General features: G+C 41.9%; 1 protein-coding gene and 1 long non-coding RNA gene across 2 annotated transcripts; one reads left to right on the top strand and one right to left on the bottom strand.

Moving 5' to 3' along the window:
* Positions 1-1,154: 1,154 nt before the first annotated feature.
* On the top strand, positions 1,155-24,829 carry LOC108889576 (solute carrier family 45 member 4-like). The gene is given in 8 exon segments (XM_051076405.1): positions 1,155-1,332; positions 2,629-3,014; positions 3,096-3,188; positions 3,310-3,570; positions 23,862-23,926; positions 23,928-24,051; positions 24,144-24,323; positions 24,570-24,829. Coding segments are annotated over 5 exon segments (882 nt in total). The 5' UTR covers positions 1,155-1,332; positions 2,629-3,014; positions 3,096-3,188; positions 3,310-3,317.
* LOC127143339 (uncharacterized) lies at positions 6,432-19,800 on the bottom strand. The gene is made up of 3 exons (XR_007814665.1): positions 18,736-19,800; positions 12,216-13,531; positions 6,432-9,502 (listed from the first exon to the last, which is right to left on the bottom strand). It is a non-coding gene; the product is annotated as an uncharacterized LOC127143339 (long non-coding RNA).
* Positions 24,830-24,862: the final 33 nt, after the last annotated feature.

Below are 24,862 nucleotides of genomic sequence, written 5' to 3' on the forward strand. Positions count from 1 at the left end.
ACTTTGCAGTATAGCTGACAAGTACACTTTCCATTTTTGGTAACATAACAGCTGCAGCACAATCTAAAAGTTTTTCCATACTGTATACAGTCCCTAAATAAGTCCTTTGGCTAAGAGTGAGCACAATTACTACTGCAAAAGCAGTAATGATGGCTGTAACTTGTGTTATGCAGAATGTCATGACAGAAGTGCTGACATGAAGATGAAAGTGATTACCACTCTAATACCTGCCTGGGACCACTGCATCATTTTCATCAGAAGGAAACAAACTGTTAAGCAGACTTGGATCAACATCTTACAGTAATGCCCAGGAGGAAATTCAGCAATACACAAGTGGAACATAATGCAAAACAGACCATGCCTGTATCTGTTTCTCATATTGACGGACAGTGATATACTTTTCTCTTGAATTATGTGTTGACCACTGCAAGAGAACATTTGGGAATGATGACCACTTTTGTGCAGCAGAGGGCAACATTGCACTCCCTTTCAAAGACCATTACAGTAAGACATCAAAGGGAACGTTGGCAGTCAGATGGAGACTGCTTGAATGACTGAAATGCGAAATGTTCAAACAGGGGCTGCTGGGCTGTAATAATATTATTTAATTATAACAAAGTTTTACATTATGTGCTGTTGAAAAAATACCTTGCAATTTTTTGTTGTGTCAACAATCATTAGAGCCTCTCTTTGCAGGAAAAAATGTCACATTAAATGTATATTTGAAAAATAGGGTGAAAATTCAGGCAGGCTTTGCTTTTTTTAAAAAAATATTTGCATTGACATGGTTACCAGATCTCTCATGTTGATGGGATCAAGTTCTAGTGAATGAGGGAAACATGAACATAACATTGTGATTAGAGCTCCTCTGTCTGGTTCTCCAGAAAAGTTATTAAATTTCATGTTTGAGGAATGAGGTTTATATTTAAAAAGCTAGATGTTTCATAATTGCAATTTGAAATACCTCTTTTTAAATTATTGATGTAAATATATAGTTATTAACATGAATAGAAGTTGCACTTAATTGCATCATTAACAAGGTTACAAAAGGTAACAAATAATACTCGGAGTAAACCATTATTACTATAAATCCCCGCCCTCGGTAGGTGAATAGCTTGTCGACGTCACCGGCGTTCTCTTTTGACCACGCCCCGCTTTGTTACTGTGGAAACCAGTGATATTGATGAGTGTAGCAAACCAGATGGTCACTCAGTTAGCTGGCAATGCTTAGCCAGATTGCTAACTAAAATCGAGAGTTTTGCCCCAGCGTTATCACAGATATACACAATGCGGAACTGGCTCCACTTCACCATAGAGGGAATAAAATCTCAGGTATGTTTCATCTTTATGTCCTCATTTCCAGTGGGTCTCTGTGTCTCAACTTGCTAATGTTAGCTGTCAAATTTATTAGCCAACCTAGCTCGCTATGGTAACGTTAGCCCCCGCAAGTCAAATCTCAGTCAGCGTCAAGTTAATGTGGCCAGGTGTTCACATCACACTTTTCACTATCACCGTGTGCGCCATCTGCACACGTAAAAATGAGTGATACTGCCCCGTTATTAATTACGTGTACTGTAGGACAGGTCAGCAGGTAGCTCAGCTACTTCAGCGTCAGAAACAGATGTCCCTGAGCAGAACATGTCATAACTGGTTTAGCACGGCCCCTAGACACACATTCCTGTCAGAAATACGCATTTCCAGCTCTGCGCAGGGGAGGTGAAAAACAGTGTACACAGTGGTTGTTACACACAGGAACAGGTTACTCTGTCACTCTGTGAAAACAGAACGACAGAAAATGGCACAGGATTGTCACATTCGTGGTTTTAAAGCTCACTTTATTTTGTTTAAATATTAACTCACGCACGACCTAACATTTTTTTGGGTTACCTGTCCTTTGTCACTTTTATGTCTTTTTCCAGACATAAAGTGATTGAATAAAGACGAGAAGGAAATAGGGCTTAATCAAATTACATCGCTGTTGGGTGGTATGTGTCCATTCCAGGGGGTAGTTTTAAGAGATGAGATATACTGTAGCAATTGTGCAACAGCTATGGTGTTGTAATAAGGGTTGATTTCTCAATCTGAATTTTGTTCCTGCCTCTGATTTCTTTGTAGTCTGCCAGTCTGTAGTGTGTTTATGGTTTACCATGTCACTGACGGTCACTGACTTTAACAGATTCAAGAAAATACCTGAATGAATAGTAATTCGAGATACCTAAGGTGTGGCAAAACCACTTGATCTTTTGCCCCTTTATTCTGCCACATGATTCATATGATAAGTCTATTCCCTCAATAAAATACCAGTTCTGTGTAATAGGAAAACTTTTATAGTACATTTAAACTTGTTAGAGTACTTCATCAAAGCAGGACAGCATTTTTCTAAAGCCAAGAGATTTTTTTGTTTCCCTTCATGGGACCCAACTGCACTGAAACATTTTTACACATGGGAACTGTCTAGTATTTGGCCCTTGACCCCATACTTACATAAAAGAAATATTAAAAAAGTGCACTGTATTCATCTTATTGGTATCTGTGGATTGTGAAAACCATGTTAAGTTCAATGCATTGTTACTATATACTATTTTATAGCTGTAGCTTACTGTCTAACTGGTGTCTGTTTGTCTGCAGGTTGCTGTGTGACTGTGGGTTTCTACATGCTTTGACCTGGACCTGCCCTAAAATACACTTAGATGCACATGCACACACCTCTGCTGACCCACGCTCTGATCTTACGCAATCCAAATACTGCATGCATACAACTGCCAACACACACGGACTAGCAGACCTATTCTGCAGCTTGCCACAACCACTGCTACTGGAACCACTAATACACAAATCGCTCTCCTCCCACCTCTTCTGCTCCTCCCCTCTCCATACCTCTGGAGCTGCGCAGAACTTCTCTGCTCTTCCTGAGTTTTGAATTTGTGTAAGTCACATTGAGGAACACCGCCACTCTCCTGCTGAGCTACTGAGTCTACTGGACACATACCGGCTTGATGGCCACAAGATAAAGTGTATGGAATGGATTTTTACCATATCATTTTTTGGACACATTAATTTTGTTATAATAATGATTCCTTCCTCCTCCTCCTCAGTTATTTGCAATTCTTTGGCTTTAAATCCAGAATGTGCTGACCAGCAGAGATGCTCGCTGATTAATTTTTCTGGATATCTTGGGCTCCTCAACAGTGAGTGATCAACATGAAAACATTACATGTTCTATTACCATATTATAACATAGTACTGTGTGCTTACATATAAAGGCAAATAGCAGCAAGTGATATACACTGATATACACCAAATATCCAGCAAAATAGATGGTTCCTCTTAAGTCAAACCAGACTGTAATGGGAGGAGAAGAGGAAGAGAGGGAGGCTTCTGGCCCTCCAGAGAAGAGAAAACCTAAGGAAGAAGCAGAAGAAAGTGAGAGTGAGAAGGAGATAGAAGAGGAGGGCAAAGGCATGCGGATCCCTCTGCATCGCTGGGTAATGCACGGGGCAGTGATGTTTGGACGTGAGTTCTGCTACGCCATGGAAACAGCCCTGGTGACGCCAGTATTACTGCAGATAGGTAAGGAGACACAATGCAGTCATACAGAGACGCACACTCTTGTTCCTCTCTCACTTGAGCAAACGTTTTAGTGATGTCATAAATTCAGCAACATTGACAGCAGTGGAATTTCAAGTGCTATCAGCATATTCTGTGAATTTGTGACAGTTCTTTTCCAACTGTGATAAGTTTGGGACGCAGATGTACAGAACCTGTAGGTGCCAGCAGTAAGCACAAGTACTTGTCCAGTTAGTTATTGTTCGGCCCATTCAGAGATGGCAGAGTTATTAGACCCCTCCCACTTAAGGTAAACAGTGGTAAGCTAGTAGTTCAGTTTAGCCATATGATGTTTCAAAGCTGGTGTTTACACTATCTGTAATGTATAGCGTGTTCTGTTTACCCTGTCAGGTATCTTAGTTATATTCTGAACTTGTGGCAGTGTTCTCCTGGTTAGCGTCAGGCACTGGCAGTTTGCCCAGATTCAGTTATGAGCATCTTGTTGTTGGTTCATTTTCTAGATATAAGAATAGCTGGGTTTGATTTGTGACCACAAATTTCCAAAAAGAGATGCCCATTAGTCTTAATTTCCAGCTGCAACAGTTGTCAGGCAACAGTAACAACAAGGTGGAATTTTGACTGTCTTTGCGATAGCCAGACTGGATCTATTGATCTCCCTGGCTGCACCACTGTGTCATGTAACCTATGTGCCCAGCGGTAGCCAACAGGGGCTGTGCAGTTAGATGTCAGGTTTGCCACCATAGCAGAAATAGAACAAAGGCATTTTCCCCTAGCTAGGTATTACAAGAATGTCTAACACAGCACATTTCAGTCTCACTGTTTTTCTCCCTGTTCACAATATTGTAAGAAAGATTATGTTTAAAAAACTTTGAACCAAACCCCATTCAGACTGTTTTTGAATGCATCCAGTTTTGCTTTGGTACTGTACCACTATTGTCTGGGGAAAATGCATAGGGTCAGGTAAAGCTGTAGTTTCATTTATCCTTTATGGTGTGTCTGTATGTAAACTGGGTTGTTGTCTTTTTCTGAGCATAGAGTCCAAGGCCAGAACCAAAGATAGTTGTAAATTAATAGCCATATAATGTTGGTGATCAGTGACATTTGGCTATCGTGGCATAGGTTAACTGATCTAGAGTAGTTTACTAGAAGTAACACAACTTGAATGAATGAATATTTTCAGGGAGGGAGAGGCACAGACGGGTGGACCAACCAGAAATATTAAGCAAAAAGTAGTAGAATCTGTACACTGTATCTTTGCTTCCTTGCTCTGTCCATTCAGTGTTGCAACTGTGTGTGACAACACCACCTTCTGAAACATTAACATGGTAAGCATGGCTGAAGAACCACTAGTTTGAATAGTTGAAACATTACCTCTGTGGTTTTGCAAGATTGCTTTAGTCAGCACTGTAAAAACACACATGCAGTAAATGCTTTGCCAAATAAATCTATCTATCTGTAGTTTGCTGAAATCCCCAGAGTAGCTGAAGCTTGACCATACATTTATTCTTGCGGTCTCTTATGGATTGTCTTTCAGCATGGTAGAAACACATTTTTAAGGCTTGGTTAGCACAGTGAGTCCATACTCTAAACATAAATATGAATCAGTTGGAATGGAACTTGTTACCATCCCAAAGCTAAACAGGACCAGAGATCTGTGTTTATTTTTTATATAGGGCAGGATTTTATGATTAGTTATACTGCAATTACACAGATCCTCATTTTGCTAACAACACCCAGGAAACCCATAAAGCAATCCTCCTTTTTGTAATCTGCTTTAAGAGCCAGTAGTTTAGCTAAAGTCATATACTGAAAACTCTTCCAAAAAAGGGTTTGGTTAAATACTGTGCACTGCTGAATGTTGCTGAATCATTTTAACACAACAGTGGAATTCTGTGTCTTATTTTCTTATTTTGGATAGAGGCATTGCAAATTATATTAATAAAATGTGACTCATACTTGACTAATGGAAAAGGTGTTTCTCCAGTGTGAACAGTGAGCTAAAGTGTTACTCCATTGTGAGCCAATGCAAAGTGCTATAGCTTTACAACACTGAACTCAAGCAGGATGTGTGTGCAGCTTCTTGCAACATAGACTTTTGCTGCTGCATTTCTTGATGTGTTGCTCCTACCTGTCAGTTTATGGGATAATGTGAAACCAATGACAAAAGTGTGTATCACGTCACCCAGGTGCACATGCATGTATGTGTATGTCCTTGTTCATATGTATGAAACAAACAAAACAGAGACCTAATCATAAAATATTGCTTCATAGTGCTACCCAAGGTCAAAAACTCCTCAGGGTACCTTTAAGTCTTCCTGGTGGCTTGTTTAGAAAGGAGAGAGTGGGCAGCAAAGGGAAAGACAGACAAAAAGCAAGATATTTTCCTACTGCAATATAGTCATCTGCTGTTTTGTTGACTTAAGGGAGAGGGGAGTCAGGAGTAGAGCAAGGCAGCATGGGTAACAAGTTGTTCCCGTGAGAACCAGTAGGTTTAGCCAGCATTTACATTGAAACTAAAAGTCCATGTCTTTATATGGGGTGGAAAATCAGGAAATCATCATCTAGCAGAGACATTTTTTTTTAACTATAATTGATGTGCATTATCTCACATATATTTTACACATACATGTGTTCCAAACCGGCGCTGTAAAAAAAGTCAGATCACACTGGTATTAAACTGGCTGTAAGGATGAGTGTTTCCTGATTTCAGTGAGTGATAAAGCCTTGCTCTGTCTTATGTCAGGGCCATTTCACCACTTTCCTGGCTGGTTGGTGCATATTTAGGGCCCGAGCAACGAGTTGCGTGGGCCCAACGGGGCCATGCAACGAGTTGCAAGGACCCTCTTGTTTTCGGTCGGTTTATTATTAGGGCCCGAGCAACGAGTTGCGTGGGCCCAACGGGGCCATGCAACGAGTTGCAAGGACCCTCTTGTTTTCGGTCTGTTTATTATTATTATTAGGGCCCGAGCAACGAGTTGCGTGGGCCCAACGGGGCCATGCAACGAGTTGCAAGGACCCTCTTGTTTTCGGTCTGTTTATTATTATTATTATTATTATTATTATTATTATTATTATTTTTTTTCTTCTTTTTCCGCCTCTTAGATCGGCTTTTTGAGGGCCTTAACATGCGTGAAAACTTACCAAAATTTGCAGACGCGTCAGGCACGGCGAAAAATTTAATAATTTAGGGGTCTTGAGCATGGGCGTGGTAAAATGCCCTCGGTAGCGCCACCTACATTTTTAAACGGAACAGCCCCTCAAGCCCGTTGCACCTAAAAATCTGAAAATCTGCACACATATGTAACATCCCATGACGCACCAAAAAGTCTCTTGGAGCCATATTCTAAACCCAACAGAAAGTATTTTTATTTTGACCGGAAGGTGAAAAAATTGTGTGTTTTTGGCCATTTCCAGGGGTCGCTTGAACGCGAACTAGTCCTAGACGCATTATCCCATTGACTTCAAAACTTAATAGTATGTTCTTAAGACATAGACGATGTTAAATTGCGGCAGATTTTGAGTTTTTGTTGAAGGGCGTGGAAGTTATGGCCCCTCAAAGTTCGATTACTCGCCACGAAACAGGAAGTTGCTTTATTTTTGCTATATTTCGGCCATACTTTGTCCAAACTGCATCAAACTTTACAGGATTGTTAATGGTACCTATCTGCACACATCCATATGTCAATATTCATACAATTGTTGTAGCGCCACCTATTTATAGCAGGAAATGACATATTTTATAGTGTGATGTCCAGTTTCTAGACGGGTGACCAGATTCACTTCAAATGTTGTCAGCCCCTCCTTGACAATTTTTGGAAGAAGTCCTCCGAAAATTGTGAGTTTGGGTCGAAGCGTGTGCCGGTTCTGGCCCGTCAAAGTTCGGAAACCCAACTTCCTGTTTGAAACCTCAGATTTTGGGGTAACTTCCTGTTGCGACTCTCTACTTTATCCTACAGATGGAGCCATTGTATTACTCTTTGATGGGTTTTTGGAAGGGGGTCTCTGTGTGTGTGTGTCTGTGTGTGTGTGTTTGAGGGGGGAGGGGAAGAGGAGTTGATTGAGTCTGTGAGAAGCTGCCACAGGGAGGTTACAGTCAGGAGAGCCAAGAGCTGTCACAGATGATGAGCTCTGAAAAATATTATCACAGAAAATAATTAGCATAAAAGCTTTTATTTTAAATTTGTTGCAACAAATTCAGGTTTCTTACAGCATTTTCCTTATTGAAAACTAAATTCTACCTGAAATGTATCAATAAAAATCTTCTTTTGCAGTTAATGTCACCAGTTTATAGTTTAGTTTTAATAGCATTCCCTGTCACTGATGTGCCTTTAATTATCGGTTCTATCAGGGATCATTTATGTGTTTATCTTACGGGGGTGAGCCACCTCACAGGTTGGTTATATTACCTGTTGACCTCAGCTCAGTGAGCTAAGACAATGTTTAATGCAGTGTTTTTTCTGATATGAAAATGGATATTATTCAGCACATCTAACCTCAGCAGGCCCCTCTTCAGAAACTCATATCTGCAGATGTCAAAGCTGGCTCAAACGTTGTCCACAGTCTCATGACATGTTTAACACGAAGCACAGCACGCTGGTTAAGCTCATGGCAAACTGTTACTAACAGCTAAAATGAAAGCTTGTCTGTATGTAGTCTAACTGGTTAGTTTGTCACTAATCTCCAAATTTTGCAAATTGCTATAAACTTCACTCTCTTAAACCAGTAACAGTCTGAGCTGGACTGATAGGGGTCTGTATGGATAAAGATAAAATCCTAATGATACCCATCCCTACAGCTGGTTAGTGGCTTCGCCCTGACTTTAGGCAGATGAGATATTCACTGTTCAAATAACTTCATTATAACCCTTGTTTAAGCATAAATGATTTATATATGCACCCAATAACAGAACTTGCAAAAAAATGCTTTTGCTCAAAGCTCAAAGCTTGTAAACTCAAGTTAAAACTGAGTTTTATCTCCTTTTGGGAGGGGGTATCTGTGTGTGTGTGTGTGTGTTTGTGTTTGTGTTTGTGTTTGAGGGGGGAGGGGAAGAGGAGTTGATTGAGTCTGTGAGAAGCTGCCACAGAGAGGTTACAGTCAGGAGAGCCAAGAGCTGTCACAGATGATGAGCTCTGAAAAATATTATCACAGAAAATAATTAGCATAAAAGCTTTTATTTGAAATTTTTACATCTCGGAAGTGTGAACTGTTACGCCAGCGTGTGCCCTGCGACCTGCGTTGACCCCGCGGTTGCCGGGGTCCCGCGGTCGCCGCTCCCCCGACGGGCGCCGGGTGCGAGGGCCCGTTCAACGCTGCTCGCAGCTTTAATTATTATTATTATTATTATTATTATTTTTTTTCTTCTTTTTCCGCCTCTTAGATCGGCTTTTTGAGGGCCTTAACATGCGTGAAAACTTACCAAAATTTGCAGACGCGTCAGGCACGGCGAAAAATTTAATAATTTAGGGGTCTTGAGCATGGGTGTGGTAAAATGGCCTCGGTAGCGCCACCTACATTTTTAAACGGAACAGCCCCTCAAGCCCGTTGCGCCTAAAAATCTGAAAATCTGCACACATATGTAACATCCCATGACGCACCAAAAAGTCTCTTGGAGCCATATTCTAAACCCAACAGAAAGTATTTTTATTTTGACCGGAAGGTGAAAAAATTGTGTGTTTTTGGCCATTTCCAGGGGTCGCTTGAACGCGAACTAGTCCTAGACGCATTATCCGATTGACTTCAAAACTTAATAGTATGTTCTTAAGACATAGACGATGTTAAATTGCGGCAGATTTTGAGTTTTTGTTGAAGGGCGTGGAAGTTATGGCCCCTCAAAGTTCGATTACTCGCCACGAAACAGGAAGTTGCTTTATTTTTGCTATATTTCGGCCATACTTTGTCCAAACTGCATCAAACTTTACAGGATTGTTAATGGTACCTATCTGCACACATCCATATGTCAATATTCATACAATTGTTGTAGCGCCACCTATTTATAGCAGGAAATGACATATTTTATAGTGTGATGTCCAGTTTCTAGACGGGTGACCAGATTCACTTCAAATGTTGTCAGCCCCTCCTTGAGGAATTTTTTGGAAGACTGGCTCCGAAAATTGTGAGTTTTGGTCGAAGCATGTGCCGGTTCTGGCCCGTCAAAGTTCGGAAACCCAACTTCCTGTTTGAAACCTCAGATTTTGGGGTAACTTCCTGTTGCGACTCTCTACTTTATCCTATAGATGGAGCCATTGTATTACTCTTTGATGGGTTTTTGGAAGGGGGTCTCTGTGTGTGTGTGTCTGTGTGTGTGTGTGTGTGTGTGTGTGTTTGTGTTTGTGTTTGTGTTTGAGGGGGGAGGGGAAGAAGAGTTGATTGAGTCTGTGAGAAGCTGCCACAGAGAGGTTACAGTCAGGAGAGCCAAGAGCTGCTTTACACGCGGTATAAAAACTTCAGTTAAGATTTGAGCTGTCACTTGAGAAAGCATCATGCCAAAAACTAAGGAAGTCACTGTAGACTTGAAGAATTGTCGATGCTTAGGAAGCAGGAGAAGGATATACAAAGTTATAACAGCATTTCCAAGCGTCAAGAACTCAAATGAGAAGCGTCACCGAGAAATTCAAGGAGAGCCACACTGTGCAGAACAAGCCTGGCAGAGGTAGGAAGCCAAAGATTTCAATGACCCTGGAAAGAAAACCAGTTAGAGACCTGTCTAAAGAACCCATAAACGCTGCCAAGACACTAGTGAATGACTTAGTTAAGTCTGAAATTGTAGTCTCAAAGAAGATTACATGAATTCATGTAATCTTACCATATGTCTCCCCTTGACCAAAGCTGAGCGTGGATTGATGCTGTCTTTACAGTTTGGTTTTGATCAGTTAGGAAATTTCACACGGGGTCAGCTGATTTTTTCGTGTTACTCAGTGTACGGCGACAGGAAAAGTTCACTAGGTCCTCCAGCGTCGAGGTGAACCAGCTGAATATAAGCCACTCAAGTTGACGACAAGTGCATTGAAAAGTAAAAGCTGCTGGCCTTTACCTTTTCTTTGTAAAAGCGCCTGTTCGGCCAGTAGTTAGTAAAGTAATATTTTCAGCGTTGTCCACAGTCTCATGACATGTTTAACAGGAAGCACAGCACGCTGGTTAAGCTCATGGCAAACTGTTACTAACAGCTAAAATGAAAGCTTGTCTGTATGTAGTCTAACTGGTTAGTTTGTCACTAATCTCCAAATTTTGCAAATTGCTATAAACTTCACTCTCTTAAACCAAGAACAGTCTGAGCTGGACTGATAGGGGTCTGTATGGATAAAGATAAAATCCTAATGATACCCATCCCTACAGCTGGTTAGTGGCGTCGCCCTGACTTTAGGCAGATGAGATATTCACTGTTCAAATAACTTCATTATAAGCCTTGTTTAAGCATAAATGATTTATATATGCACCCAATAACAGAACTTTAAAAAATGCTTTTGCTCAAAGCTCAAAGCTTGTAAACTCAAGTTAAAACTGAGTTTTATCTCCTTTTGGGAGGGGGTATTTCTCTGTGTGTTTGTGTGTGTGTGTGTGGGTGTGTTTGTGTTTGTGTTTGAGGGGGAGGGGAAGAGGAGTTGATTGAGTCTGTGAGAAGCTGCCACAGAGAGGTTACAGTCAAGAGAGCCAAGAGCTGTCACAGATGATGAGCTCTGAAAAATATTATCACAGAAAATAATTAGCGTAAAAGCTTTTATTTAAAATTTTAACATCTGGGAAGTGTGAACTGTTACGCCAGCGTGTGCCCTGCGACCTGCATTGACCCTGCGGTTGCCGGGGTCCCGCGGTCGCCGCTCCCCCGACGGGCGCCGGGTGCGAGGGCCCGTTCAACGCTGCTCGCAGCTTTAATTATTAGGGCCCGAGCAACGAGTTGCGTGGGCCCAACGGGGCCATGCAACGAGTTGCAAGGACCCTCTTGTTTTCGTTCGGTTTATTATTATTAGGGCCCGAGCAACGAGTTGCGTGGGCCCAACGGGGCCATGCAACGAGTTGCAAGGACCCTCTTGTTTTCGTTCGGTTTATTATTATTATTATTATTATTATTTTTTTTCTTCTTTTTCCGCCTCTTTGATCGCCTTTTTGAGGGCCTTAAAATGCGTCAAAACTCCTGAAAATTTGCAGACGCGTCAGGCACGGCGAAAAATTTAAGAATTTAGGGGTCTTGAGCATGGGTGTGGCAAAATGGCCTCGGTAGCGCCACCTACATTTTTAACGGAACAGCCCCTCAAGCCCGTTGCGCCTAAAAATCTGAAAATCTGCACACATATGTAACATCCCATGACGCACCAAAAAGTCTCTTGGAGCCATATTCTAAACCCAACAGAAAGTATTTTTATTTTGACCGGAAGGTGAAAAAATTGTGTGTTTTTGGCCATTTCCAGGGGTCGCTTGAACGCGAACTAGTCCTAGACGCATTATCCGATTGACTTCAAAATTTGATAATTTGTTCTTAAGACATAGACGAAGTTAAATTGCAAAAGTTTCGGACTTTTCATTGAAGGGCGTGGAAGTTATGGCCCCTCAAAGTTCGATCACTCGCCACAAAACAGGAAGTTGCTTTAAATTTGCTATATTTCGGCCATACTTTGTCCAAACTGCATCAAACTTTACAGGATTGTTGATGGTACCTATCTGCACACATCCATATGTCAATATTCATACAATTGTTGTAGCACCACCTATTTATAGCAGGAAATGACATATTTTATAGTGTGATGTCCAGTTTCTAGACGGGTGACCAGATTCACTTCAAATGTTGTCAGGACAGACTTAAGGATTTTTGGAAGACTGGCTCCGAAAATTGTGAGTTTGGGTCGAAGCGTGTGCCGGTTCTGGCCCGTCAAAGTTCGGAAACCCAACTTCCTGTTTGAAACCTCAGATTTTGGGGTAACTTCCTGTTGCGACTCTCTACTTTATCCTACAGATGGAGCCATTGTATTACTCTTTGATGGGTTTTTGGAAGGGGGTCTCTGTGTGTGTGTGTCTGTGTGTGTGTGTTTGAGGGGGGAGGGGAAGAGGAGTTGATTGAGTCTGTGAGAAGCTGCCACAGGGAGGTTACAGTCAATAGAGCCATGATCTGTCACAGATGATGAGCTCTGAATAATATTATCACAGAAAATAATTAGCATAAAAGCTTTTATTTAAAATTTTTACATCTGGGAAGTGTGAACTGTTACGCCAGCGTGTGCCCTGCGACCTGCGTTGACCCCGCGGTTGCCGGGGTCCCGCGGTCGCCGCTCCCCCGACGGACGCCGGGTGCGAGGGCCCGTTCAACGCTGCTCGCAGCTTTAATTATTATTATTATTATTTTTTTTCTTCTTTTTCCGCCTCTTTGATCGCCTTTTTGAGGGCCTTAACATGCGTCAAAACTCCTGAAAATTTGCAGACGCGTCAGGCACGGCGAAAAATTTAATAATTTAGGGGTCTTGAGCATGGGTGTGGCAAAATGGCCTCGGTAGCGCCACCTACATTTTTAAACGGAACAGCCCCTCAAGCCCGTTGCGCCTAAAAATCTGAAAATCTGCACACATATGTAACATCCCATGACGCACCAAAAAGTCTCTTGGAGCCATATTCTAAACCCAACAGAAAGTATTTTTATTTTGACCGGAAGGTGAAAAAATTGTGTGTTTTTGGCCATTTCCAGGGGTCGCTTGAACGCGAACTAGTCCTAGACGCATTATCCGATTGACTTCAAAATTTGATAATTTGTTCTTAAGACATAGACGAAGTTAAATTGCAAAAGTTTCGGACTTTTCATTGAAGGGCGTGGAAGTTATGGCCCCTGAAAGTTCGATCACTCGCCACAAAACAGGAAGTTGCTTTAAATTTGCTATATTTCGGCCATACTTTGTCCAAACTGCATCAAACTTTACAGGATTGTTAATGGTACCTATCTGCACACATCCATATGTCAATATTCATACAATTGTTGTAGCACCACCTATTTATAGCAGGAAATGACATATTTTATGGTGTGATGTCCAGTTTCTAGACGGGTGACCAGATTCACTTCAAATGTTGTCAGGACAGACTTAAGGATTTTTGGAAGACTGGCTCCGAAAATTTTGAGTTTTGGTCGAAGCGTGTGCCGGTTCTGGCCCGTCAAAGTTCGGAAACCCAACTTCCTGTTTGAAGCCTCAGATTTTGGGGTAACTTCCTGTTGCGACTCTCTACTTTATCCTACAGATGGAGCCATTGTATTACTCTTTGATGGGTTTTTGGAAGGGGGTCTCTGTGTGTGTGTGTGTCTGTGTGTGTGTGTTTGAGGGGGGAGGGGAAGAGGAGTTGATTGAGTCTGTGAGAAGCTAACACAGGGGAGGATACAGTCAAGAGAGCCATGAGCTGTCACAGATGATGAGCTCTGAAAAATATTATCACAGAAAATAATTAGCATAAAAGCTTTTATTTTAAATTTGTTGCAACAAATTCAGGTTTCTTACAGCGTTTTCCTTATTGAAAACTAAATTCTACCTGAAATGTATCAATAAAAATCTTCTTTTGCAGTTAATGTCACCAGTTTATAGTTTAGTTTTAATAGCATTCCCTGTCACTGATGTGCCTTTAATTATCGGTTCTATCAGGGATCATTTATGTGTTTATCTTACGGGGGTGAGCCACCTCACAGGTTGGTTATATTACCTGTTGACCTCAGCTCAGTGAGCTAAGACAATGTTTAATGCAGTGTTTTTTCTGATATGAAAATGGATATTATTCAGCACATCTAACCTCAGCAGGCCCCTCTTCAGAAACTCATATCTGCAGATGTCAAAGCTGGCTCAAAAAATTAAACTGGCTTCAAATTAATTTGAAGGAATTGTAGGTTATTTTGAATTCATGTAATCTTACCATATGTCTCCCCTTGACCAAAGTCTTTACAGTTTGGTTTTGATCAGTTAGGAAATTTCACAAGGGGTCGGCTGATATTTTCATGTTACACAGTGTACGGCGACAGGAAAAGTGCACGTCTACATCCACCGGCGTCGAGGTGAACCAGCTGAATATAAGCCACTCAAGTTGACGACAAGTGCATTGAAAAGTAAAAGCTGCTGGCCTTTACCTTTTCTTTGTAAAAGCGCCTGTTCGGCCAGTAGTTAGTAAAGTAATATTTTCAGCGTTGTCCACAGTCTCATGACATGTTTAACACGAAGCACAGCACGCTGGTTAAGCTCATGGCAAACTGTTACTAACAGCTAAAATGAAAGCTTGTCTGTATGTAGTCTAACTGGTTAGTTTGTCACTAATCTCCAAATTTTGCAAATTGCTATAAACTTCACTCTCTTAAACCAGTAACAGTCTGAGCTGGACTGATAGGAGTCTGTATGGATAAAGATAAAATCCTAATGATACCCATCCCTACAGCTGGTTAGTGGCTTCGCCCTGACTTTAGGCAGATGAGATATTCACTGTTCAAATAACTTCATTATAACCCTTGTTTAAGCATAAATGATTTATATATGCACCCAATAACAGAACTTGCAAAAAAATGCTTTTGCTCAAAGCTCAAAGCTTTTAAACTCAAGTTAAAACTGAGTTTTATCTCCTTTTGGGAGGGGGTATCTGTGTGTGTGTGTGTGTTTGTGTTTGTGTTTGAGGGGGGAGGGGAAGAGGAGTTGATTGAGTCTGTGAGAAGCTGCCACAGAGAGGTTACAGTCAGGAGAGCCAAGAGCTGTCACAGATGATGAGCTCTGAAAAATATTATCACAGAAAATAATTAGCATAAAAGCTTTTATTTTAAATTTTTACATCTCGGAAGTGTGAACTGTTACGCCAGCGTGTGCCCTGCGACCTGCGTTGACCCCGCGGTTGCCGGGGTCCCGCGGTCGCCGCTCCCCCGACGGGCGCCGGGTGCGAGGGCCCGTTCAACGCTGCTCGCAGCTTTAATTAGGGCCCGAGCAACGAGTTGCGTGGGCCCAACGGGGCCATGCAACGAGTTGCAAGGACCCTCTTGTTTTCGGTCGGTTTATTATTATTATTATTATTATTATTTTTTTTCTTCTTTTTCCGCCTCTTTGATCGCCTTTTTGAGGGCCTTAACATGCGTCAAAACTCCTGAAAATTTGCAGACGCGTCAGGCACGGCGAAAAATTTAATAATTTAGGGGTCTTGAGCATGGGTGTGGCAAAATGGCCTCGGTAGCGCCACCTACATTTTTAAACGGAACAGCCCCTCAAGCCCGTTGCGCCTAAAAATCTGAAAATCTGCACACATATGTAACATCCCATGACGCACCAAAAAGTCTCTTGGAGCCATATCCTAAACCCAACAGAAAGTATTTTTATTTTGACCGGAAGGTGAAAAAATTGTGTGTTTTTGGCCATTTCCAGGGGTCGCTTGAACGCGAACTAGTCCTAGACGCATTATCCGATTGACTTCAAAATTTGATAATTTGTTCTTAAGACATAGACGAAGTTAAATTGCAAAAGTTTCGGACTTTTCATTGAAGGGCGTGGAAGTTATGGCCCCTCAAAATTCGATCACTCGCCACAAAACAGGAAGTTGCTTTAAATTTGCTATATTTCGGCCATACTTTGTCCAAACTGCATCAAACTTTACAGGATTGTTAATGGTACCTATCTGCACACATCCATATGTCAATATTCATACAATTGTTGTAGCGCCACCTATTTATAGCAGGAAATGACATATTTTATAGTGTGACGTCCAGTTTCTAGACGGGTGACCAGATTCACTTCAAATGTTGTCAGCCCCTCCTTGACGATTTTTGGAAGACGTCCTCCGAAAATTGTGAGTTTTGGTCGAAGCATGTGCCTGTTCTGGCCCGTCAAAGTTCAGAAACCCAACTTCCTGTTTGAAACCTCAGATTTTGGGGTAACTTCCTGTTGCGACTCTCTACTTTATCCTATAGATGGAGCCATTGTATTACTCTTTGATGGATTTTTGGAGGGGGGTCTCTGTGTGTGTGTGTGTGTGTGTGTGTGTGTGTGTGTGTGTTTGTGTTTGTGTTTGAGGGGGGAGGGGAAGAGGAGTTGATTGAGTCTGTGAGAAGCTGCCACAGAGAGGTTACAGTCAGGAGAGCCAAGAGCTGCTTTACACGCGGGATAAAAACTTCAGTTAAGATTTGAGCTGTCACTTGAGAAAGCATCATGCCAAAAACTAAGGAAATCACTGTAGACTTGAAGAAAAGAATTGTCGATGCTCAGGAAGCAGGAGAAGGATATACAAAGTTATCACAGCATTTCCAAGCGTCAAGAACTCAAATGAGAAGCATCACCGAGAAATTCAAGGAGAGCCACACTGTGCAGAACAAGCCTGGCAGAGGTAGGAAGCCAAAGATTTCAATGACCCTGGAAAGAAAACCAGTGAGAGACCTGTCTAAAAACCCCATAAACGCTGCCAAGACACTAGTGAATGACTAAGTTAAGTCTGAAATTGTAGCCTCAAAGAAGATTACATGAATTCATGTAATCTTACCATATGTCTCCCCTTGACCAAAGCTGAGCGTGGATTGATGCTGTCTTTACAGTTTGGTTTTGATCAGTTAGGAAATTTCACAAGGGGTCAGCTGATTTTTTCGTGTTACTCAGTGTACGGCAACAGGAAAAGTGCATGTCTACATCCACCGGCGTCGAGGTGAACCAGCTGAATATAAGCCACTCAAGTTGACGACAAGTGCATTGAAAAGTAAAAGCTGCTGGCCTTTACCTTTTCTTTGTCAAAGCGCCTGTTCAGCCAGTAGTTAGTAAAGTAATATTTTCAGCGTTGTCCACAGTCTCATGACATGTTTAACAGGAAGCACAGCACGCTGGTTAAGCTCATGGCAAACTGTTACTAACGGCTAAAATGAAAGCTTGTCTGTATGTAGTCTAACTGGTTAGTTTGTCACTAATCTCCAAATTTTGCAAATTGCTATAAACTTCACTCTCTTAAACCAGTAACAGTCTGAGCTGGACTGATAGGGGTCTGTATGGATAAAGATAAAATCCTAATGATACCCATCCCTACAGCTGGTTAGTGGCTTCGCCCTGACTTTAGGCAGATGAGAAATTCACTATTCAAATAAGTTCATTATAAGCCTTGTTTAAGCATAAATGATTTATATATGCACCCAATAACAGAACTTAAAAAAATGCTTTTGCTCAAAGCTCAAAGCTTGTAAAGTCAAGTTAAAACTGAGTTTTATCTCCTTTTGGGAGGGGGTATCTCTCTCTGTGTTTGTGTGGGTGTGTTTGTGTTTGTGTTTGAGGGGGGAGGGGAAGAGGAGTTAATTGAGTCTGTGAGAAGCTGCCACAGGGAGGTTACAGTCAGGAGAGCCAAGAGCTGTCACAGATGATGAGCTCTGAAAAATATTATCACAGAAAATAATTAGCATAAAAGCTTTTATTTTAAATTTTTACATCTGGGAAGTGTGAACTGTTACGCCAGCGTGTACCCTGCGACCTGCGTTGACCCTGCGGTTGCCGGGGTCCCGCGGTCGCCGCTCCCCCGACGGGCACCGGGTGCGAGGGCCCGTTCAACGCTGCTCGCAGCTTTAATTATTATTATTATTATTTTTTTTCTTCTTTTTCCGCCTCTTAGATCGGCTTTTTGAGGGCCTTAACATGCGTGAAAACTAACCAAAATTTGCAGACGCGTCAGGCACGGCGAAAAATTTAAGAATTTAGGGGTCTTGAGCATGGGCGTGGTAAAATGGCCTCGGTAGCGCCACCTACATTTTTAAACGGAACAGCCCCTCAAGCCCGTTGCGCCTAAAAATCTGAAAATCTGCACACATATGTAACATCCCATGACGCACCAAAAAGTCTCTTGGAGCCATATTCTAAACCCAACAGAAAGTATTTTTATTTTGACCGGAAGGTGAAAAAATTGTGTGTTTTTGGCCATTTCCAGGGGTCGCTTGAACGCGAACTAGTCCTAGACGCATTATCCGATTGACTTCAAAACTTAATAGTATGTTCTTAAGACATAGACGATGTTAAATTGCGGCAGATTTTGAGTTTTTGTTGAAGGGCGTGGAAGTTATGGCCCCTCAAAGTTCGATTACTCGCCACGAAACAGGAAGTTGCTTTATTTTTGCTATATTTCGGCCATACTTTGTCCAAACTGCATCAAACTTTACAGGATTGTTAATGGTACCTATCTGCACACATCCATATGTCAATATTCATACAATTGTTGTAGCGCCACCTATTTATAGCAGGAAATGACATATTTTATAGTGTGATGTCCAGTTTCTAGACGGGTGACCAGATTCACTTCAAATGTTGTCAGCCCCTCCTTGACAATTTTTGGAAGAAGTCCTCCGAAAATTGTGAGTTTTGGTCGAAGCGTGTGCCTGTTCTGGCCCGTCAAAGTTCAGAAACCCAACTTCCTGTTTGAAACCTCAGATTTTGGGGTAACTTCCTGTTGCGACTCTCTACTTTATCCTACAGATGGAGCCATTGTATTACTCTTTGATGGGTTTTTGGAAGGGGGTCTCTGTGTGTGTGTGTCTGTGTGTGTCTGAGGGGGGAGGGGAAGAGGAGTTGATTGAGTCTGTGAGAAGCTGCCACAGGGAGGTTACAGTCAAGAGAGCCATGAGCTGTCACAGATGATGAGCTCTGAAAAATATTATCACAGAAAATAATTAGCATAAAAGCTTTTATTTTAAATTTGTTGCAACAAATTCAGGTTTCTTACACAGTTTCCCTTATTGAAAACTAAATTCTACCTGAAATGTATCAATAAAAATCTTCTTTTGCAGTTAATGTCACCAGTTTATAGTTTAGTTTTAATAGCATTCCCTGTCACTGATGTGCCTTTAATTATCGGTTCTATCAGGGATCATTTATGTGTTTATCTTACGGGGGTGAGCCACCTCACAGGTTGGTTATATTACCTGTTGACCTCAGCTCAGTGAGCTAAGACAATGTTTAATGCAGTGTTTTTTCTGATATGAAAATGGATATTATTCAGCACATCTAACCTCAGCAGGCCCCTCTTCAGAAACTCATATCTGCAGATGTCAAAGCTGGCTCAAAAAATTAAACTGGCTTCAAATTAATTTGAAGGAATTGTAGGTTATTTTGAATTCATGTAATCTTACCATATGTCTCCCCTTGACCAAAGTCTTTACAGTTTGGTTTTGATCAGTTAGGAAATTTCACAAGGGGTCAGCTGATATTTTCATGTTACACAGTGTACGGCGACAGGAAAAGTGCACGTCTACATCCACCGGCGTCGAGGTGAACCAGCTGAATATAAGCCACTCAAGTTGACGACAAGTGCATTGAAAAGTAAAAGCTGCTGGCCTTTACCTTTTCTTTGTAAAAGCGCCTGTTCGGCCAGTAGTTAGTAAAGTAATATTTTCAGCGTTGTCCACAGTCTCATGACATGTTTAACACGAAGCACAGCACGCTGGTTAAGCTCATGGCAAACTGTTACTAACAGCTAAAATGAAAGCTTGTCTGTATGTAGTCTAATTGGTTAGTTTGTCACTAATCTCCAAATTTTGCAAATTGCTATAAACTTCACTCTCTTAAACCAGTAACAGTCTGAGCTGGACTGATAGGGGTCTGTATGGATAAAGATAAAATCCTAATGATACCCATCCCTACAGCTGGTTAGTGGCTTCGCCCTGACTTTAGGCAGATGAGATATTCACTGTTCAAATAACTTCATTATAAGCCTTGTTTAAGCACAAATGATTTATATATGCACCCAATAACAGAACTTAAAAAAAATGCTTTTGCTCAAAGCTCAAAGCTTGTAAACTCAAGTTAAAACTGAGTTTTATCTCCTTTTGGGAGGGGGTATCTGTGTGTTTGTGTGTGTGTTTGTGTTTGTGTTTGAGGGGGGAGGGGAAGAGGAGTTGATTGAGTCTGTGAGAAGCTGCCACAGGGAGGTTACAGTCAGGAGAGCCAAGAGCTGTCACAGATGATGAGCTCTGAAAAATATTATCACAGAAAATACTTAGCATAAAAGCTTTTATTTTAAATTTTTACATCTGGGAAGTGTGAACTGTTACGCCAGCATGTGCCCTGCGACCTGCGTTGACCCCGCGGTTGCCGGGGTCCCGCGGTCGCCGCTCCCCCGACGGGCGCCGGGTGCGAGGGCCCGTTCAACGCTGCTCGCAGCTTTAATTATTATTATTATTATTTTTTTTCTTCTTTTTCCGCCTCTTTGATCGCCTTTTTGAGGGCCTTAACATGCGTCAAAACTCCTGAAAATTTGCAGACGCGTCAGGCACGGCGAAAAATTTAATAATTTAGGGGTCTTGAGCATGGGTGTGGCAAAATGGCCTCGGTAGCGCCACCTACATTTTTAAACGGAACAGCCCCTCAAGCCCGTTGCGCCTAAAAATCTGAAAATCTGCGCACATATGTAACATCCCATGACGCACCAAAAAGTCTCTTGGAGCCATATTCTAAACCCAACAGAAAGTATTTTTATTTTGACCGGAAGGTGACAAAATTGTGTGTTTTTGGCCATTTCCAGGGGTCGCTTGAACGCGAACTAGTCCTAGACGCATTATCCGATTGACTTCAAAATTTGATAATTTGTTCTTAAGACATAGACGAAGTTAAATTGCAAAAGTTTCGGACTTTTCATTGAAGGGCGTGGAAGTTATGGCCCCTCAAAGTTCGATCACTCGCCACAAAACAGGAAGTTGCTTTAAATTTGCTATATTTCGGCCATACTTTGTCCAAACTGCATCAAACTTTACAGGATTGTTAATGGTACCTATCTGCACACATCCATATGTCAATATTCATACAATTGTTGTAGCGCCACCTATTTATAGCAGGAAATGACATATTTTATAGTGTGATGTCCAGTTTCTAGACGGGTGACCAGATTCACTTCAAATGTTGTCAGCCCCTCCTTGACGATTTTTGGAAGACGTCCTCCGAAAATTGTGAGTTTTGGTCGAAGCGTGTGCCTGTTCTGGCCCGTCAAAGTTCAGAAACCCAACTTCCTGTTTGAAACCTCAGATTTTGGGGTAACTTCCTGTTGCGACTCCCTACTTTATCCTATAGATGGAGCCATTGTATTACTCTTTGATGGATTTTTGGAGGGGGGTCTCTCTGTGTGTGTGTGTGTGTGTGTGTGTGTGTGTGTGTGTGTTTGTGTTTGTGTTTGAGGGGGGAGGGGAAGAGGAGTTGATTGAGTCTGTGAGAAGCTGCCACAGAGAGGTTACAGTCAGGAGAGCCAAGAGCTGCTTTACACGCGGGATAAAAACTTCAGTTAAGATTTGAGCTGTCACTTGAGAAAGCATCATGCCAAAAACTAAGGAAATCACTGTAGACTTGAAGAAAAGAATTGTCGATGCTCAGGAAGCAGGAGAAGGATATACAAAGTTATCACAGCATTTCCAAGCGTCAAGAACTCAAATGAGAAGCGTCACCGAGAAATTCAAGGAGAGCCACACTGTGCAGAACAAGCCTGGCAGAGGTAGGAAGCCAAAGATTTCAATGACCCTGGAAAGAAAACCAGTGAGAGACCTGTCTAAAAACCCCATAAACGCTGCCAAGACACTAGTGAATGACTAAGTTAAGTCTGAAATTGTAGCCTCAAAGAAGATTTTTCTTTACAGTTTGGTTTTGATCAGTTAGGAAATTTCACAAGGGGTCAGCTGATTTTTTCGTGTTACTCAGTGTACGGCGACAGGAAAAGTGCACGTCTACATCCACCGGCGTCGAGGTGAACCAGCTGAATATAAGCCACTCAAGTTGACGACAAGTGCATTGAAAAGTAAAAGCTGCTGGCCTTTACCTTTTCTTTGTCAAAGCGCCTGTTCAGCCAGTAGTTAGTAAAGTAATATTTTCAGCGTTGTCCACAGTCTCATGACATGTTTAACAGGAAGCACAGCACGCTGGTTAAGCTCATGGCAAACTGTTACTAACAGCTAAAATGAAAGCTTGTCTGTATGTAGTCTAACTGGTTAGTTTGTCACTAATCTCCAAATTTTGCAAATTGCTATAAACTTCACTCTCTTAAACCAGTAAGAGTCTAAGCTGGACTGATAGGGGTCTGTATGGATAAAGATAAAATCCTAATGATACCCATCCCTACAGCTGGTTAGTGGCTTCGCCCTGACTTTAGGCAGATGAGAAATTCACTATTCAAATAAGTTCATTATAAGCCTTGTTTAAGCATAAATGATTTATATATGCACCCAATAACAGAACTTAAAAAAATGCTTTTGCTCAAAGCTCAAAGCTTGTAAAGTCAAGTTAAAACTGAGTTTTATCTCCTTTTGGGAGGGGGTATCTCTCTCTGTGTTTGTGTGGGTGTGTTTGTGTTTGTGTTTGAGGGGGGGAGGGGAAGAGGAGTTAATTGAGTCTGTGAGAAGCTGCCACAGGGAGGTTACAGTCAGGAGAGCCAAGAGCTGTCACAGATGATGAGCTCTGAAAAATATTATCACAGAAAATAATTAGCATAAAAGCTTTTATTTTAAATTTTTACATCTGGGAAGTGTGAACTGTTACGCCAGCGTGTGCCTGCGACCTGCGTTGACCCCGCGGTTGCCGGGGTCCCGCGGTCGCCGCTCCCCCGACGGGCGCCGGGTGCGAGGGCCCGTTCAACGCTGCTCGCAGCTTTAATTCTAACTGTGTTGTAACAGGCCACCTCATTATTTGAAATGTCCCTGCCACCCTAAAAGCCACTCATAGAGGAAGCTGCTTAAGAGCACCAGTGGTTCCTCAGCTATGCATTGGTATGCAAGTGCTGTCATGTGCTATGCTTTTATAAACAGTGGAACATGGGAAAACTTTCACCTTTTGTGCAGAGAAAAAAAAACCTCTCTGCCCAGATTCCCATGTATTAGTTATTCTTGCAAATTCCTACATGACAAATGTATGAAGAGGCTGGCTTCATGATGAGTTTTGTACCGAGATGGCAGTTTACAACAGAGCATATTAAACAAATTAGATACATTTAGAACATTTAAGCTAATAATATCAGTCAGTAGTTCAGTAGTCTGAGTTAAAGACAGGGTTTATGATAAAAACATGAAACTGTTTCCCCATTTGCACCTGATCTTTGTTGATTTATAGAGCCTGTCAGCAAATTAAACTTTTACTGTTTTATCAAGTCTCCTCTAATGTCTTCTTTATCATTCAGCTTTTGCTTAGAAAATACTGGAAAGACTTGAGTCTATAAAAGTTGTAAAAGCTCAGGCAATATATCAGACATATTTACTGTGTGGTCAAATATAAAAAGGTAAGAAGAGTCAAATGTAAGGTTAATGCTATATTTTAAATGTATTCCTGGATTTAATCTGATCTTACTTTATCTGCATACTGCTCTGTTCTGTTCATGTTTGTTTCTAGGCCTTCCTGAGCAATATTACAGTTTAACCTGGTTCCTCAGTCCCATTCTTGGTCTCCTCTTCCACACCCTTGATCGGCTCAGCCAGTGACCGGTGTACTCTGCGATGGGGCCGGAGAAGACCGTTCATTCTAGCCCTATGTGTAGGTGTGCTTCTGGGAGTGGCGCTGTTTTTAAATGGATCATTAATAGGTGAGTAGAAGGCTTCAAAGCAGATCATCACATATAAATTATAGCAGTTATTGTTTAACCCTATCTGTGTTTATTTTGTGGTGTTGTTTCAGGCCTTTCCATAGGTGACAGCCCCAGCAGCCAGCCAATCGGCATCGTCCTAACTGTATTAGGCGTGGTGGTGCTGGACTTCTGTGCCGATGCCTCCGAGGGACCAATCAGAGCTTACCTTCTTGATGTTGCTGACACTGAAGAGCAAGATATGGCCCTGAATATTCATGCCTTCTCTGCTGGTAAGATATATGAACACCCCCCCACACACAGGCTGTCCACATGGACCTATAGAAATATCAGCTGTTCAAGAAAACATCTGCAATTAGTGTACACATTTGCATCCTCAGAACCTATAAGTGATCTCAGAATATGAGCTTTGAAAATGTATTTAACATGTAGACAACACAGCCTTAGAGATTTTTGTCTTTGTTATTGTGTTTGCCCTTGTTTTTTAATCGGTATCTTGTCTGTCCCTGTTGCTCCAGGGCTCGGTGGAGCAGTGGGCTACATGCTAGGTGGTCTTGACTGGACTGGCACAGCTCTGGGCCAAGCATTTAAATCACAGGAACAGGTCCTTTTCCTGTTTGCGGCATCATCTTCATTGTCTCTGTCACACTGCACATGCTCAGTATCCCTGAACGACCTTTCGCGCCATCCAATCAGCTTAAAGTCACAGAAAGTGGGGAGTCTACCAGCCAGTTGTCTTTCAGGCCCGTTGGCCACATGCCACCTTTACTTGATGTGATTGCAGAGGAAGATGCCTCAGCGCAAGCCCTGT

Source organism: Lates calcarifer, linkage group LG15, assembly GCF_001640805.2.
Source record: "Lates calcarifer isolate ASB-BC8 linkage group LG15, TLL_Latcal_v3, whole genome shotgun sequence".
NCBI lineage: Eukaryota > Metazoa > Chordata > Actinopteri > Centropomidae > Lates > Lates calcarifer.